This window comes from Chrysemys picta, chromosome 1 (genome assembly GCF_011386835.1).
Source record: "Chrysemys picta bellii isolate R12L10 chromosome 1, ASM1138683v2, whole genome shotgun sequence".
Taxonomy (NCBI): Eukaryota; Metazoa; Chordata; order Testudines; family Emydidae; genus Chrysemys; species Chrysemys picta.
In genome coordinates, this window is record NC_088791.1 from 286,785,146 (window position 1) to 286,803,112 (window position 17,967).

General features: G+C 44.7%; 1 protein-coding gene across 3 annotated transcripts in view; it reads left to right on the top strand.

Annotated features, from left to right (window-relative positions):
- The first annotated feature begins 3,014 nt into the window (after positions 1-3,014).
- DIAPH3 (diaphanous related formin 3) overlaps positions 3,015-17,967 on the top strand; it is a 502,952-nt gene continuing 487,999 nt past the window's right edge. Inside the window, exons 1-2 of one of the 3 annotated variants that reach the window (XM_065581159.1) lie at positions 3,015-3,568; positions 17,345-17,377. In XM_065581159.1, the coding sequence (XP_065437231.1) occupies positions 3,410-3,568; positions 17,345-17,377 (192 nt within the window). In that variant the 5' untranslated portion in view covers positions 3,015-3,409. The remainder of the gene's footprint in view (positions 3,569-17,344; positions 17,378-17,967) is intronic. The other 2 variants (XM_065581157.1, XM_065581158.1) reach the window with 2 other exon arrangements.

Genomic DNA, 17,967 nt, shown 5'->3' on the forward strand with positions numbered 1-17,967 from the left:
AAGAAGCTGGATATAAGTCAGCAGTGTGCCCTTGTTGCCAAGAAGGCTAACAGCATATTAGGCTGCATTAGTAGGAGCATTGCCAGCAAATCGAGGGAAGTGATTATTCCCCTCTATTCGGCACTGGTGAGGCCACATCTGGAGTATTGTGTCCAGTTGAAAAACTCTGTTTAGTTTGAGCATGGTCCAAAACCAAACAAATGCAAGAAACAACAAGAAAACAGAACTATCAAACTATGTGCATGCCATAACTGAGTAAATGTATAATCATATTATTACTGTTAGTCTTCTCTGTCTCACCCTTTCCCTTTCATATTGTGTGATTCCTTGGCATTATATAATGTATAAAATTAGATGGTTTGGGGGGGTAGAGTTAATTTGTTTTTATTTGTTCTGTGAATCACCTAGCAAACACAGTTGGGGGCACTATAAAATAATAATAATTGATAACTCTACTAAAACCCCTTTGTGTTCAGGATTAAAATAATCACCTTTTTTACTTAATGACATTTAACTATATTTTTACAACATGTCCAATCAACTACTCTCTCTTTATTTGCTTGCTATTGATTCGGTACTCTGAAACTGATCTACTGGTACAACTATTGCATTCTACAACTGTGCAATTAAAAAGGTCCCATTTAAACAGCTCTATCATCTGCACTACACAGGCAGATTAATTTTCTAATCAAAACATTGTGGAAAATAATTAAGCATGACATTAAACAGTGTTGTGCTAATTATACTCCCCATGAAGAATTCCAATCAGAATTTAAATCGCTAGAGAAACCTACCAAAGCACAAGTGCTTTACTGTACTTTAAGAAAAATCACACATTCATATAATAATTTTGGTTGTAAGTCCTGTTCTAAATTAACCTATTCTTCCATAAAACAATATTATGACCCAAATCCTGCAAAAGGCTATATGGAACGTTATAGGTATACACACACAGAACACTTCAATGGGGTTCACATGGGTGTAGGGGTTTGCCTGTATAGAACAAATTGAGGGATCAAGGCCTGTACTGTTTCCTTGTTATTGTTTTGTATTTAAGCAAGTCAAGTTATTTTAGAAAAGGTGATTGTAATTATTCTGGGTTTTTAATTTGATTTTATTTGTATTGCATTAAAGACAAACAACAAATTAAAAATTACAATGGGTAATGAGTATTTTATATCACATAATGGAAGCAAAAGGAGACTTGTGCCTTTTACTTCTGTTATTTGATATAAAATATTCAGGACATAGGCACACATATAGAGTTAATTCCTTCCAATGTCTATTACCTTGTATTTATCAACAAGGAAATTCATCTGCCACTGAGCTGGCCATTTACTTTGTTACGTCTTTCTGAAGTTGCTTAGAGCAGGGGTTCTCAAACTGGGGGTCGGGACCCCTCAGGGGTCACGAGTTATTACATGGGGGGTCATGAGCTGTCAGCCTCCATCCCAAACCCTGCTTTGCATCCAGCATTTATAATGGTGTTAAATATATAAAAAATGTGTTTAATGTATAAGGAGGGGGGTCGCACCCAGAGGCTTGCTATGTGAAAGCGGTCACCAGTAAAAAAGTTTGAGAACTATTGGCTTGGAGTTTTTCCAGTTTTGACTAGCATACCAATGTTGTCACCTTACAATTTACCCTGTTTTCCATATAACTTATAAATATTTTAAATAACTGTAATGTTAGAATAGAACCTATGTCATCTCACTGTTAGTCTTCTGTCATGATGACAGCTCCATAAACAATGTATGAGGGAGGATAATTGAAAATCACATTTAACATCTAAAATGTAGATCTAGATGCTTGTTCAATATTGAAAGAAAATAGTAACATGCATAATAATAATGATATGCTTCACAGAACTTCTTGCTATTATTTTTAAGAGGAATGTTAAAATCTTGAGTCTAGGTTATAGAATTTGAAGTATATAGTTATTATTATAGAAATAGGAGCTTATTTGGTTAACCTGTCCTACTGTATGCATGTTTTTTCTAATCAGTTCCTCCCCAAGAGCAGAGTTTCTCTTTTAGTAACTGAATCTAGAAAATGTCTAGCTGAGCAGGTAGATTAAATTTAATTATGAGTTGTTCAAAGTTAATTAGTATTGTGTCCTGGAATAAGTCTCCAGTGGTCAATAGCCCTTTGGTGTCCCATCTTTGAAAATTAGCCTCTTCCGGTCCTAGAGTTAATTTTGAACAAAACGTTTTTTGTTTGTGAAATGTTTGAGGGACAATTCCTTAGAAGATGAGCATTCCCCATTTTCAAGTAAAACGTGGTCACTCTATTCAAAGTATCCTAAGGCTGAATCTGTCTGGCACACAGCATAGGTGCTGGAACTGGGGATGTTGCTGCACCCACTGGCTTGAAGTGGATTCCATTATATACAGGGTTTCCAGTTTGGTTCACTGGCTCTCAGCACCCCTATTATACGAATTGCTCCAGCACTCGTGTCAGACCTGGTATAGGGATCAACTCCTATACCAGAGGTGCATACTATCTGATCAACTGAGGGAACTGCTCTGACAACTTGCAAGGACCATTGTAATGGTGAATGCAACTGGAATGAAATGGAGCTGCTAGTTTTTCTCTATACTGATTCCTATGTGGACAGTGCGTGTGGACACATATTTAGCTTCACTTCACACACACCTCAGTTCTCTCTCCTTGTCATAACGTCAGCGTGACTCGCCCGTGAGCTGACGGCCCCCCAGGAATAAGAGCGCCTAGCTCTGGTTTCCCGCCCCAAGTTCTGCTGGGTACACCAATCCTTCCGTACGTAGCTGGGAGACACTCCACCCAAAGGCGACTACAGTTCCCGGCATGCAATGCTAACTATTCCCCGCGTGGTTATCGCCGCGTTGCTTTTCGGGATATGTAGTCCGGCTGGGGCTGCAACTGTGGTTCGAAGAACACCGCTGGTTCAGCCTCGCCGGGCAAACAGCTGATTGGCAGGGATTGACAGAAGGTCCGACCAATGATAAAACAGACTTGCACGCCCGCGGTTCCTGATTGGTTAGTTCGGGAGACAGGGGGCGGGAATGCCAGTGGCGGGACTATTCGGACGCGGCAGACTGTCTTGCGGCGGGGAGAGCCGTGCTGGAGAAGCCGTTTACTGCACAACTGGATTTTCCTTCTCCGCATCCGAGCACCTAGCGCGGGGGCAGAGCGAGCAGCCGGAGGCGGCCGAGATTAGAGGAGCTTCCCGGCTAAATCCCCTGCCGGGCCGAGGCGGCGGCTTTACCCTGAGCCCCCCCGCGCCGCCCAGCTAAGCCGCTCTAATTACAGACACGCGCCGGGCGCGGCTGAGGCCAGCAGGGGAGAGCCCGGGATCCGCCGGCCTGGGCGAGTCAGTGACCCACCCGCCCCGCCTGCGACCTGCCCGGGAAAAAGAGCGACGCGGGCCATGGAGCCGCGGCGGCCGCAGCAGCGCTACAGCGACTCGTCGCCGCCGCCTGCCCGGGGCGGCCGAGAGAACAAGCTGCTTCGCAGGAAGGTGCCCCCCGGGGCGGGGAGTGGGGCCGGCCCGGAGGACGCGGCTGTGGACGGCAGGAAACCCAAATTTGTAAGTGTGAGGCGGCCAGCAGCGGCTAGTGTAACTGGGCTCCCCGGCCGCCGCGCGCACAGGGCTCCTGCTGCTGCCCTAGTCCGTGGGGCAGGAAGCAAATCCCGGCCTTGCCCGGTCAAGTCAGCCCCAGGGCACCTGGGTGTGTCCCACGCTGACCACCTAAGGCTGGCGGTGCTGCCTCTCCCTGGTCCCGGGGCCCCAGTGGCTGCCTTTCCTCCCGACCCGGCCCAGGAGGAAAGATGGGCTCGAGTCCGTTTTAAAATCACAAATAGCCGGGCGCTGTGCTTTCTCTTCCGTCTCCTGCCAAATTCACTTTCCCAGCTTCATACAGTCCTCTCTCCTCAAGTGCCATGCGAGGCCTGCAGGGAGAGGGGAAGCTGACCGCCCAGAGAGAGGGGCTGGAAAGTTGTACTTGTTAGAGGCGGGGCTGGATGGGGCTTTCTTTTCAGCATGCTGAGTGCGCACCTGAGCGAGTGGCTGGTCAGTGGTGACAGCTCGGGCATGTCGACTGGGGGAAGAGAGAGAACTGGTTCAAAACAACGATTGACGTTGCCAGTATTCCTTTAAATCCATATTGTATGTGTCGAAGGACATTTTGTTTGTTTGTTGGGGACCTCTGGGCTCCTGTAAACTGGGTTTGCTGTCACAAACTAAATACAATGCTTCTGATCTACTAACACAGAAGGGTTCAGGAGCTGCTAGCTGTTCATGGAAAATTAAAAAAAATCAAAAGTGGTACCTAGAAGGCTGCATAATGGATAATTTAAGAAGGAGTTCAGATAGAGCACTCTTGATAGCCACAATTTAATAGTGAAAGTGAGAATCTCTCAGCTGGGTTAAGGATGCTTTTTTAAGAACCACAGCATCTACTGTTTCCCAGCTGTTAAGTGTGGGCAGGATCTCTGGGAAAGATATTAAAGTTAAGTGTGGTCTTCAGGTTATACCCAAACAAAAACTGTTCTATGAAGTGTGAATTTAAATCAACATAGTTATATCAGTATATTTCACACCCCAGATATTCTTATTTTATTGAGTATATATTTTTTTCCTGTTTAGTTCATATTGCTTGGATAGATCTTTTAGCTAAACTAAAAGAACTTGAGTAAGAGTGCGCACATGAAGCGTTACATATGTCTAACTATATTGGTATAACTGCTAAACTTTTCTATGTAGACTATCGGGTAGATTTTGCTGGTGAGGGAGCTTTTCCTTTTCTGGCTAATAGATTTCATCCGCTTGTTCAGTGGTCTCCAACCTTTTTATGCCCAAGATCATGGGGCAGGGATAGCTTAGTGGTTTGAGCATTAGTCTGCTAAACCCGGGGTTGTGAGTTCAATCCTTGAGGGGGCCACTTGAGGATCTGGGGAAAAATCAGTACTTGGTCCTGCTAGTGAAGGCAGGCGGCTGGACTCGACAAGGTCCCTTCCAGTTCTAGGAGATGGGATATCTCCATTAATTTATTTTTATTTAATTTATTTTAATTTATTTTTGAATATAAGGGCAACCCAGGATCTACCCCACTCGTTTCCAGAGGCCCTGCCTACTCCACTCCCCCTCCCACCTGTGGCTCGCTCTCCCCCACCCTCACTCACTTTCACCAGGTTGGCGTTCAGGAGGGAGTGTGAGCACTGGGCTGGGGACAAGGGGTTTGCAGTGTGGGAGGGGGCTCTGGGCTGAGCCTGGGGAAGGGGGTTGGGGTGCAGGAGGGCTGAGGGGTGCAAGCTCTAGGAGGGAGTTTGGGTGCAGGAGGGGGCTCTGGGCTGGCACAGAGTGGGGTGTAGGGTGTGGGCTCTGGAAGGGGGGTCAGGGCTGGGGCTTGGGGTGCTGGCTCTGCGACGGGGCTCAGGGATGAAGGTTAGGGTGCAGCTTCCCACCGGGCAGCACTTACCTCCGGCATCTACCGGTGGGCGGAGCGAGGCTAAGGCAGGCTCCCTGCCTACCCTGGCCCCAAACCATTCCAGGAAGGGGCCAAAGTGCCTGTGCAGCCCCTGGCAGGCATGGGGGTCATATGGCTCCACACTGCCCCTCTCTGCAAACACCGCTCCTGCAGCTCTCAGGCCCGTGTGGGAGCAGCACAGAGGGAGACCCCTGCTCCTGCACCCTTGGGGCTGAGTTGTCCCCTTCTGGGAGCGGTGTGGGGCTGTGTAGCCAGAGAGTCTGCCTTAGCTGCAGCCACACTATGCTGCCAGAGATCCCGATCGACTGGGAGACCCTCTAGGCTCGACCAGTCAATCACGATTGACAAGCTGGTGACCACTGCTCTAGTTAGTGAGTGTCTAACCAATTTTGTTTCTTATAGTCATTAATGATCTGACTGACTTTACAGTTAGGTCAGGGATAACTTGTACCTGGTATTCCTGTACACTGGTGATTTCTTTCATTTCAAACTCTGAATTCCTTATACTATCTAAAAATCCCCTGTAAAAAATTTACTTTCACAGGGTGAGTTATTTTGACATGACAAATTATTATTTTTCTCATAATCATAGAAGGGAAGGATAATAGACTGTGTCTTGATCAGTATGTTTTTGGACTGGACTTCATATTTTTTGAGAGCTATTTAACATTCTTTCTTGCAACCGTGGTCTTTACTTCTCAACATGTCTCCCACAGTTCTTAACACAGCTGTAAAAGAGCACCTTAGGATTTACTCTTTCATAAATTGATTTTTAACTGTTCATCTGATCTTAGTCATGGTCACAACTTGCTGTTCACAAGTTAAAACTTTGTGAACACATGGTGAGTCATTAACTATGATTTTGAAGAAATGATGGGGGAGTTTGCATGATTGAACAGCGAATGGGGCTGTATAATACTGAATACAGTTGATCAGAGCTTTGGATTCTATCCAGGACTGCAGCAAGAATTCTCCATTTTTACTTTATTAGTGCTGCTAGAAATAAAAGTTGCAAATACCCCAGACAACTACTTCTAACAGTTAATGATTCTTAATACAGTACCTAGGGGCAGTCCAGTATAATGGCACAAATTCCTCATTGTAACCCTTCCACACTGATTTGCAGTCCATAAGTGCAGTCATCCCATACATGTAAGGCCCTACCAAATTCAAGGTCCATTTTGGTCAATTTCATGGTCATACTTTTTAAAAATTGTAAATTTCATGATTTCAGCTATTTAAATATGAAATTTCATTGTGTTGTAGTTGTAGGGGTCCTGACCCAGAAATGAGTTGTGGGGGGGGTTCAAGGTTATTGTCGGGGGGGGGGGGTTGCAGTACTGCTACCCTTACTTATGCTCTGCTGCTGGCAGGGGCACTGCCTTTAGAGCTGGGCACCCAGCCAACAGCTGCTGCCCTCTGGCTGCCCAGCTCTGAAGTCAGTGCAGAAGTGAGGGTGGCAATACTGCGAGCCCCCTAAAATAACCTTGTGACCCCCTGCAACTCCCTTTTGGCTCAGGACCCCTTATTTGAGGAACACTAGTCTCCTGTATAGTATAGGGTAAAAGCACACACAAAAAAACAGGTTATTTGGGTACTGAATTGTTATCAAAAGATTGAGAAGATAAGATGGTGGTTGGACCTGAAGTGGCCAAAACAGTACCTAAAATATCAGATGCTTGTAGGTTGCTCAAATGGCTATCAGTAAAGGTACTTCACGTACTTCAGCGTCAGAGATGACATCTCATTGCCTGGTTCATGAGATTGTTCAGGCTTGCGACTGGCAACCTTATTTTTCAGTCAATTCCTATTGTTTGGGCTAACATGAACTCTTGGACCTTCAGAATTTGCTGTGGTAATAGCATTCTGCAGGCAAGAGAGCATATATGCGATCCCAGATCTTCTCTTGGCAAACTATCTTCATTAAGAAACCACAATCTTAAGAAATCTTGCTGATCTCTGGGATCTTGAGGCTAATGTTGAGTCAAAGAGAAACGTTCTGATCTCTTCCTTGAGATTTGCTCATCTGCATGTGATCACAGACAAGGACAAGAGAAGCCTTTCTGTTAAGAGAAATGTCAAACTTGGAACTTGACTTTGTATCTTCTAAATCGACATCGGTATTGGGTCTAGAACTGCATGTCTCTGGGTGACCTGGATTTCTGCAAAGATCTGATTTCCTGGGCCAAATCTGTTCCCTGACTCTGAAAATTTCATGTCTTGGCTCTGGCTACCAATGGATAATCTGGAACTGACCCAACCAAGAAGGTTTGTTTCTCTTTGTTTTGAACCAATCTGAGAACGGGTCAGATAAACAACTCTGGCTCCTGGGAAAATGAGTCATCTTAGACTTCTTAATTTTTTAGGCATATTGTTTGCAAAAGATATAAACCCATTCAGAAAAATGGATGCCCCATGCAACAATCTTGATTTGAATGGCCTCCAAATCCTGACTTCCAGACTTGTGTATCTAGCTGCAACCACAAAATTTCCAGGTCAGTGAAACCAAAACCCAGCTCTAAAACTCCGTGTTCATCACAATCTGTGAATATGGTAAACCGTCTGTCTATGCTTCTCTTCTCCTAATTTGGAAGACTTCAAAGACCGTGAGCAGCCACCCTCAGAAGTAGCTGTGAAGGACCTATTGAAGGTGTGTGAAGGTCAAAGGCATTCTTTCCCACAAGATGACTCATACTTGATTCCTTTCTCCCTCCCCCCTCCCCCCTTAGTGTTGGGGTCTTGCTTGCAGAAAGCTGATGGCTCTTTAAAAAGTAGTTTCTGACATCTTGAATACTCTTGTATTTTAAGTAGTATAAGAATCTGGTGTATTCTCACTTTTTTTAAATGCTGAGCCTGTAAATTGTTGGTCTTAAGCCTCTCCAGGCTGGGTGAGCAAAGTGTCTACTAGCTTCCTTAAATATCTAGCTTTCTGTAAAGTTAAGTATCTGCCATCTTCACTAAAGTCTACAGTTCTGCTGGTGAACATTCATCTGTTTGTCAAACCCTTCTGTTCAAGCTTCTTTTGTCCAATCCCTTTAAACATTCCCTAATGGGAAGTTGTTTCTGGTAGCCATTATTAAGGTTAAAGTTTTGTCACGGATATTTTTAGTAAAAGTCATGGACAGGTCATGGGTAATAAACAAATTCACAGAAGCTTGTGACCTATCCCTGAGTTTTACTAAAAATAACTGTGACAAAATGGGTAGGGAGAAGAGTCCAGCACCCACTGGTGCCGGGACCCCTGCTGCCCACGGTAGCTTGGAGCGATGGTCCGGTGGCTGGGAGCTGTGGGGTCCCCCTGCGGTGGCTGGGCAACTGCAGGGCTCCCTCGCCAGCTGATAGTTCAAGCCCCTGTGCCCTGGGGCTGAGGAGGAAAATGTCATGGAGGTCTCTGGAAGTTACAGATTCCGTGACCTCCATGACAGAATCTTACTTAGTCATTATATCAGCCTAAATTGTAGAGAGATGGTTGCTGGTACTTCCAAACCAATTTAATGATTTATGGCAGAGAATGAAGGCCTCATTTATCATAGTTTCTACTTTTGGGAGAAAGCAAACTTCCACCTAAAACACTAGATCACTGCCTCAACTTCTGTTCCGCCATATGCCTAAAATATTCTCTAGCACTAATTTTAGCTTGTCTACTTGGGGGTTTTTAAGCCATATTGATTTGATGCACATTATTTAATTTGTAGTATGTAAGCTGTACTAATACTGTGCATGTGGGAGGGCTATATCTTCTTTCAATTTGCATCCTTGAGTGTACACAGTGGCAACTTTCTACATACTAAGCATGTGGCATCACATGGTCCTTTTGCTTTGCTTCTGAGCAGTGTGCTCAGAGTGAGCAGTGTGCTCCCTCACCAGCTGATAGTTCCAGCTCCTCTGCCTTGGGGCTGAAGAGGAAAATGTCATGGAGGTCTCTGGAAGTCACAGATTCCGTGACCTCCATGACAGAATCTTACTTAGTCATTATATCAGCCTAAATTGTAGAGAGATGGCTGCTGGTATTTCCAAACCAATTTAATGATTTATGGCAGAGAATGAAGTAGTTGGATTGTGTGTTTGGCTGCTTTGCAAGGATGGCGGAACTGTCTGTGGAATAGATTAGAGTCTACAGGGAAAAAAATGTGCCTAAGATTAGAGCTGCATGCTGCATTTTGCACAACATTCGTAAGAATAAGGGAAAAAGCTTTAATGATGAGAGGTGGGAAAATTGGGCAGAGGTGCAGAGACTTACTCAGCAGTTAGCTAGGCTCCAGTAGAAAATGGAAACTGTCAAGGCAATATTGTCAGGGATGTCTATAGCTCTTAATTCTGAATCTCAGACCTGGAAAAAGTGCAACATGACATCAATCTGTTAACCCGTGAAGGGTGGGTGGAATGGATTGTGAGCACTTTAGTGTTGTTTGAGTGGTGGAAGTGAAATATTGGGCAATCCTTATTTTATTTTGTTTATGCCTAAAAAATCCTATGAATTTAAAATCTATAGATTTTCTGTGTAAAATGCATTGACTCTTAAAAATGAATCTTCAACCATTTTTATATTTAATTTTTTTTCTCTTTGCTATATTACATTCTTTAATTAGAACAATAATGAAACGTTCAAAATGACACAGTGAGGGGGGATTTAAGTAACAAGCAAGTGTAGGTGCCTTGCCTCTCTCCCTCTGCCCCTCAACATTAGAAGACTTCAAACAGGAAAAGTTCAAAGTTATTAGGGGCATTAAATGGCTCAAAACAGCTGGACTCGCAGGTGCAGCTGTTCTTATTGCCCTGAGTTTGGGTCCGTGAAGGGAATAAATTCTGGGAACAACGCTGTGGCAGTACAGCGGGGGAGGAGTTTCTGGTGTTCCCAGTATACTGTATTATCCAGAGGTTGCAGAACATGGCTGGGTCCTAGTTTACAACCCTGCATTGTCTGTTCCCTAAACAGTAGCATGTAACATCGCAGAGCATTCTGGGTCCGTCTTGCTTTCAGGATTTGCCTCTGCATGTCCCTTTCTTTTTCAGTAGTTTTTCTTGCTATAGTAACATTATCCCTGGTCATTGTGACACTCTTTGGCCACTTTAATAATCTCCCTGGAGAGCCTTCCCCCCACACACATACAAAGTACAGCCTCCATTTCCCTGCCTGTTTTTATTTTTGTTTGTTTGACTTTGCAATGAGGTACCTTAACATATCATCCTGAGTTTTCTGTTCTCACCCCCTGATCAATTGTTGATATAGGCCCTGTCCCTGATGATCTGGCCGCTGTGGGTGTCTTGGCTGTGGGCATAGGAGAAAAAAACAAGTAATCATCTTTTGTGTTCCAAAAGAGACTGACAACATTTTTTAATATGCATTTCTGATTTCTCCTCCCTGAGATTCTTCCCAGTTTTGGGGGAATCTCAGCGATGGTAAGTAGTATGTGCATAAGGAGGCTGTATTGGGGTTTTTGTCTTGTAGGATATGCTGCTAGGATTTGGCATTGTACCTTAGAGACTGGGGGAGGTGGGAATTCTGTTTTCAGTTTGGGTTTGCAGATTTGCTAATACTATGTCAGAGATTAGCACGTGGGCATCTGGTGTGTTAGCTGGATAGTAATGCCTTCTACATCCCCTTTGTGCTGTCCTAACTCGATTATATTATACTGAGGTGGGTAGAGCTGAAGGAAGAGAATGGTCTTATTCAAAAAGGCAAAGGGCAGATGAGCAAGATAAGTTGGTCACTAAGATGGTGGTGCAGGAGTGCCAGGGAATTGCGACTTACACTGGGGAGAATGACTTGTAGTTAGCTCCCATACTGTCCAGACAAAAATTGAGCAATTTGTCAGTCTTAGCTTAGATTCTGCTTTGTTCCATGGTGAAAGTTAGTAGCAAAATATATATATAGGGTTATGTAATCATTGTCTGAAGCACATAGTTCCCAGTCGTTCTCTATGTAAGCCTAAGAGCAGCCATTAAGAGATTTGCTATCCCTAAGGCAAAGCTCTTTTTCTGTAAGAATGTGTGTTGAAGGACATTTATTAATAAGCAAGGAGTTGTGGTCCTTGTACCCTTACAGGTATACAATGATAATGTGTACCTCATGTAAAGTGAGAATGCTAACCAAACTTCTTTTCTTGTGACCGCTGTCTCAGACTAAATTTCGCACCAATTAATGTTTTCATTATTGGAATATGCCACCAGAGGGTGGCTGGAGTGCAGGCTGCACCATGCTGCTGGCTGCCATTGTGAGCTGGCAAATGGGGCTTGGGGTGGTGGTGTGTTGGCTAGGCAGGACAGATGTGGGGAAGGAAAAGAAATAGATGGGTGGGCATATGCCTTCTGTAGTATGGACTTGAAAACAGTTGATAGCCAGAGCATTAGCCTGGCTGGGACAGCTGTTACAGACTGCAGAGGCTGGAGACTAAAGCTCATGTCTGCCTAAAATGTCTAAAGCCAAGGGGCAACCGGAACAGAAGCTAGTGTGGCAATATAGCACAATAATGATGATCAATTGTAAAGAGAGAGACTTCCATGCCAAGGCTCCTTCGAGAGGATCTCCCTTCTCTATCCTAGCCTGGGTTTTTGGCTGGGGATCAGTATAGATTTCTGCACAGCAGGAATTGGGCTAGTCTTATAGAGTAACTCCTCACTTAGTCGTCCCTGTCAACGTTGTTTCGTTGCTGATTAGTTAGAGAACATGCTCGTTTAAAGTTGCGTAATGCTCACTTATAATGTCTTTTGGTAGCCACCTGCTTTGTCCACTGCTTGCAGGAAGAGCAGCTTGTTGGAGCTAGCTGGTCGGGGCTTGGAACCAGGGGGATTGGCAGTCTCCCTATCAGCTCCCTGTTCCCCTAAGTTCCCTGTGTGTCAGCCGCCCAGCAGGCTATTAGTTGCTGGCAGTTCAGCTGTCCCTCCCCCCACTGCCATGTGCTGCTCCTGCCCTGTGCCTTGGAGCTGCTCTCCTGAGCATCCTGCTTGCTGTGCAAGGTGGGGGGAAGAAGAGGGGGACTAATGTCAGGGTGTCCCCCTCCCTCTGCACCTGCAACCCGCTTACCCCATTTCCAAAGAGTAGGGGGGACAAATGACAGGGCTCAGGATGGAAGGAAATTGCTGGCAGGAGCTGCTGCCTCAACTTGCTGATCTATTTAAAAAGGCAGTGTACTTAGAGTGGGGTCAGCGTACTTAAAGGGGCAATCTCTCTTTCTCTCTCTCTCTCACACGTGGTGTGCGTCTCTGTCTGCCATGCTGTCTCCCCTCCCTCCGTTCGTGCTGCCTTGTAGAGCACGAGGCTACATTAACAACAATGTGTTAACCCTTGGGGACTCAGCCGATTGCTAGTTCATCATTTAGCAGTAAGGCATCCCCTGGGAAATATCCCACCCTCTGACTTCACCACCTCATCCAAGCTTCACAATCATCATCGCTGTCGACCAGTATTAAATTGTTTGTTTAAAACTTACACACACACACTGTGTGTGTATGTATGTATGTATGTGTGTATATAATAGTCTTTTGTCTGGTGAAAAAAATTTCCCTGGAACCTAACCCCCCCCATTTACATTAATTGTTATGGGGAAATTGGATTAGCTTAAAGTCGCATTTTTCAGGAACATAACTACAGCATTAAGTGGGGAGTTAGTATACCTGGCCAGTGCTAGGGTCTGGGGTCATGAACAGATCCTGGTTTTCCAGGGACAGTTCTTCACTGGCCGCCTTGTGCACTTCCTCTGAGTTTTTGCTGGTCATTCTTTGGGGGTGAGAATAGAGTGGACAGTGGGATCCACAACCTTCCTGCATTGATTTGTAGTGTAACTAATCAAAATCCTATCCAGTTCCTCAGAAAATGAATAGGTGACATTTCCACTGCTGGACTTCTTCCTGCCATCCCTGGTTTGAGTCTAGTTCCTCCTGAGCTGTTTGCTCGTTATCCTGCATTGTTCAGTGTCCCAGTTGTGGCCCCTCGTGGTCATCCGCTTAAGAAAAAAAATTCTTCTTATAGTTGCTTCTCCCCAGATGATGAGACCCAGGCTCTTAGCATGGCCCTAAGCAGTTGCTTAAGACGTGTTGTAAGGCTTCTGGAGTAAGGCCTGGTCTACACTACAGAGTTAAGTTGACACAAGACAGCTTATATTGACTTAACACTAAGCATCTATATCAGGGGTGGCCAAACTTACTGATCCTCCCAGCCGCATATGATGATGATAAGAAGTTTGAGAGCCAGGCACACATACCTGTGATTTCTGCCTTGTGGCAGGGCTTGAGACTTCAGCCCCAGGGGAGGCACTTGCTGGTGCTTGGGGCTTTAGCAAGAATGGGGGTGAAGTCCCTGGACCCCTTTCCCACTGAGCGGAAGCCCCTAGCCCCATCACCCCACCTGCAGGGCAAAAGCCCTGAGCCCCTCTCCCCCGCCCCAGGTAGGTGGAGAATGAGAGGCATGGGGAGGCTCCGCAAACCACATTTTAACTGTAAAAGAGCCTCATGTGGCTCACGAGCCGCAGTTTGGCCACACCTGATCTATATGAAAATGTTGCTCTTGCCAATGTAACTTGCCCACTACGCCGACATAATAACTCCACCTCCACAAGAGGTGTAGTGCTTAGGTCCATGTAGTTAGGGTGATGCAGAGTCAGTCTAGACCCTGCGTTAACTAAGTTTACCTTAGTGGTCTCCAGGAAGTGTCCCACAATGCCCCACCGTGATTGTTCTGGTCACTGTTTGAACTCTACTACTTTCTCAGACACTAGAGAGTTGACAGAGTCATCCCTCCTGAAGTATTTATTGCTTTGGTAGAAAGGTGTTATGCAGTGGTGTAAGAACCTGTAAGTTTCTTTTGAATTCTTAATGGATAAATTTAATCCCCCCTCCTTCACTAAAGATTATTAGTGTAATGTAGAAAACATAGTGACACATCTGATGTGGAATGGAATGAGAGAGGGAAAATTCTGTCTTACTGTGACCTTTCATTTAAGACCCTTCATGTCAGTCTTCACAATGGAGGCTCCCTGTCTCCATAGCAACTGAAGGCAGACCAGATATTTGTTCTGAGCCTGGGCTTAGGACCACTTCTTAGGGAGAACTCTCCAGGACGACAGTATTTTTAGTTTTGAAAGCTATTGTTTTGAAGGGTTTTTCTTAAAAGGTGGTCGTAAGCCCAGGCTCTGAACAAAGACTCTGCCTCTAGTTGCTGTGGAGATGAGGAACACCCACTGTGAAGACTGACTTTGAGGGACCTGGATAAAAGGTTGTCATAAGACAATTTTCTCTTATTGTACCCAGTTGTCCTCATTTCATCCTCAATATTTGCAATCATCCCACTGTAAGTTTACATAGGCCAATGCTGAACATTTAGGAAAATTTCTAACTTTTCTCCCATTGAAGTCCCGTCATAGAACTTTTGTTGATTTCAGAGAAGGCAGAGTAAGGACAATGCTGAACACTTAATACTTTTCCCATAAATATTCCTCTGCATTTAGGTCATTGCTTGGTAGATCCCTTGTGTGTCTGGTGGCAGCTGTATTATGGGGCAGCATTTTATTTTCTTAGCTGATAAATGTTGTCACATTTTGGGAAAACACCAGTATAGGCACCCTCCCAAACTACCTTAAAGGACAAGAGACCTCAGCAAGTAGAGGTAATATATGGAGCAGCTAACAACTTTCCTTTCAACTTGAGAATATCTCAACTATGGTGCACACAGAAGGGTTTAGAATAGGGCTGTCAAACGATTAAAAAAAATCACAATTGTGAGATTAAAAAAAGTGACAATTACAGTTTTAATTGCACTTAGTAGAATACCAATTTAAATTATAAATATTTGGGATGGTTTTTCTGCATTTTCAAATATATTGATTTCAATTATAACACAGAATACAAAGTATACAGTGCTCACTTTTTTGACAAATATTTTCACTGTAAAGTACAAACAAAAGAAATAATATTTTCCAGTTCACCTTATAGAAGTACTGTAGTGCAATCTCTTGTGTAAAACTTGAGAGCCTTCAAGTCGAAGCAGGAAGAGGCATATGAATGTTTAGCATATCTGGCTGGTAAATACCTTGCAACAGTGGCTGCAACAATGGTTATGACAGTGTCATGCAAATGTCTGTTCTCGCTTTCAGGTGACATTATAAATAAGAGCCGGGCAGCATTATTTCCCATAAATATAAACAAACTTGTTTCTCTTAGTGATTTGGCTAGAAAAAAAAATAGGACTGAGTGGACTTGTATGAGGTGAATTGAAAAATACTATTTCTTTTGTTTATCTTTCTTACAGTGCAAATATTTGTATTTAATACAAGTGAGCACTGTACACTTTGTATTCTGTGTTGTAATTGAAATCAATATATTTGAAAATGTAGAATAACGGCCAAAAATATTTTTAATAGTTTGACTGTGCAATTTTAAACTGCGATGAATCGTGACTGTTTGTTTTTTAATCTAGTTAATTTATTTTGGGTTAATCACATGCATTTGCTGCGATTAATTGACAACCCTAGTTTAGAACCAAAAGACACTTTTGTATTGTGCCTGATTTACTGGGAGGTGTGCTAGAGTTCACATATCACAGGTCAACAGGTAAGATGTGAATTGTTTTAGGCTGTACTTGCATGGTATTGCTTTATTTTCCATTCAGTCAAGTACGAGTCCAGTAACTATACAATTTTGTTAGAGATTGGAAAATATAAATGGTTGTGTGTCTCAAATGATTTGCTGTCAATTGTAAGTAAGCAGTAGCGCCAAGAACACCCCCTCCCTGTAATAAAACCAAAAAATACCCTAAAAAACCATAGAAGTAATACTAACTTCTAAGGCAATTTCTTGTGAGGTACTAATTTCAAATTAGTTTATTAAAATAGCTTTAAGGCTTCAATCACATTGAACTTTTGCTGTTTTTGTAGATTTAAAAAAAAAATCCACTTAAAGTAAAACAGCTGTGTAGTAGTCTCGGCTGAGGTTCGGCCTTCAGCGGGGCTGTGGGGTATCCTACCGCCTCGCTCTGGTCCGCCGTCAGTCCTGGTCCAGTGGTAGCGTGGGACAGCAAACACACGGTTAGGGGATCAGGCCCTTAAGCAGGGGCTGAGCCAATAGGTCAGAAAAAGCCCTGGGCCCTCACTCAGGATGGGGCAGCAACCACGCAGTCAGGAACCCAGGCCCTTAAACAGGGGCTGAGTCAATGAGCAACAGGTCCCAGCCTCTCTAGGCCAGGGAAAAGGGGGAGTCTGCCACCCAAGGAGTGGGTGGCAGTGGGGACGCAGGCCCTCCCACTCCACTGTGTGCTAGCCCGGGGCCCTAGCAGCGACGGAAACTCGCTGCTGACAGTGGGGATCCTGGCCGCAACACACTGATGTAGGCTCTGGCAGTGCTGCAGCCAGACTAGGGTCGGCTGCCCCCAGGCTACTTCCACACTCCCCCTCGTAGGGTACCTGGGCCGTACTAGTGTGTGTCCTCAGTGCTCTCCACCAGCATCGGTTCCTCTGGGTAGGTAGCGAAGGGTAGGTTCGGCTCCTCCTCGGGGTAGCTGGAAAGGGGCAGGCTCGGCTCCTCCTCGGAGTAGCTGGAAAGGGGCAGGCTTGGCCAGTCCTCCTCGGGGTAACGGGTGAGGGGTAGGCTCAGCTGGCCTGGTGAATCAGCAGGCCGGTCGCGGCCTGCTGCTGTCTCCCAAGCGGGAGCTCAGCCACAGACGTCTGCTCTCTCCGCCAGCTTGTTCTCCACTGAGCTTGGAGGCGGGCTTTTATACTTCCGGGTCGGCACCGTGACCTCTGAGGGGTGGGTGCCGGACCCGGTGGCTCCGCCTACATTAGGGGAGGTTCGGCCCTCAGCGGGGCTGTGGGGTATTCCACTGCCTCGCTACACACTGTTACAAGTAAGGTAGTGACATGACTGTTTGTTTTTTCTTTAATTTACAGCATTTAAATATCAAGACACTGACAGATGATATGGTAAGACTACTTAAAGTTTTGCTTCTGCTGTGTTCGGTGACTAACCCAATATCTTCCACAACTTTAACATTAGCGTATCTTCACTGCTGCTAGACAGTCTCTCCATTAAAAACAGTTTTTAATACTGCCAGTTTGAATGAAAAGCTAAAATATAACTGATAAAATCTGGCTAAACTGGAAAAAATGGTTACTGGTCTATGATATGTCTAGATCAGGGGTCGTCAACCTTTCAGAAGTGGTGTGCTGAGTCTTCATTTATTCACTCAGATTTAAGGTTTCACGTGCCAGTAATACATTTTAATGTTTTTAGAAGGTCTCTTGCTAGAAGTCTGTATTATATAACTAAACTATTGTTGTATGTAAAGTAAATAAGGTTTTTAAAATGTTTAAGAAGCTTCATTTAAAATTAAATTAAAATGCAGAGCCCCCTGCACCAGTGGCCAGGACCCGGGCAGTGTGAGAGCCACTGAAAATCAGCTCGCGTACTGCCTTGGCACATTTGCCATAGGTTGCCTACCCCTAGTCTAGATGCACCCAGTAAAAATGTCAGTATTGGTCATTGGTTTTCAATTGCTGTACTCTGTACCAAT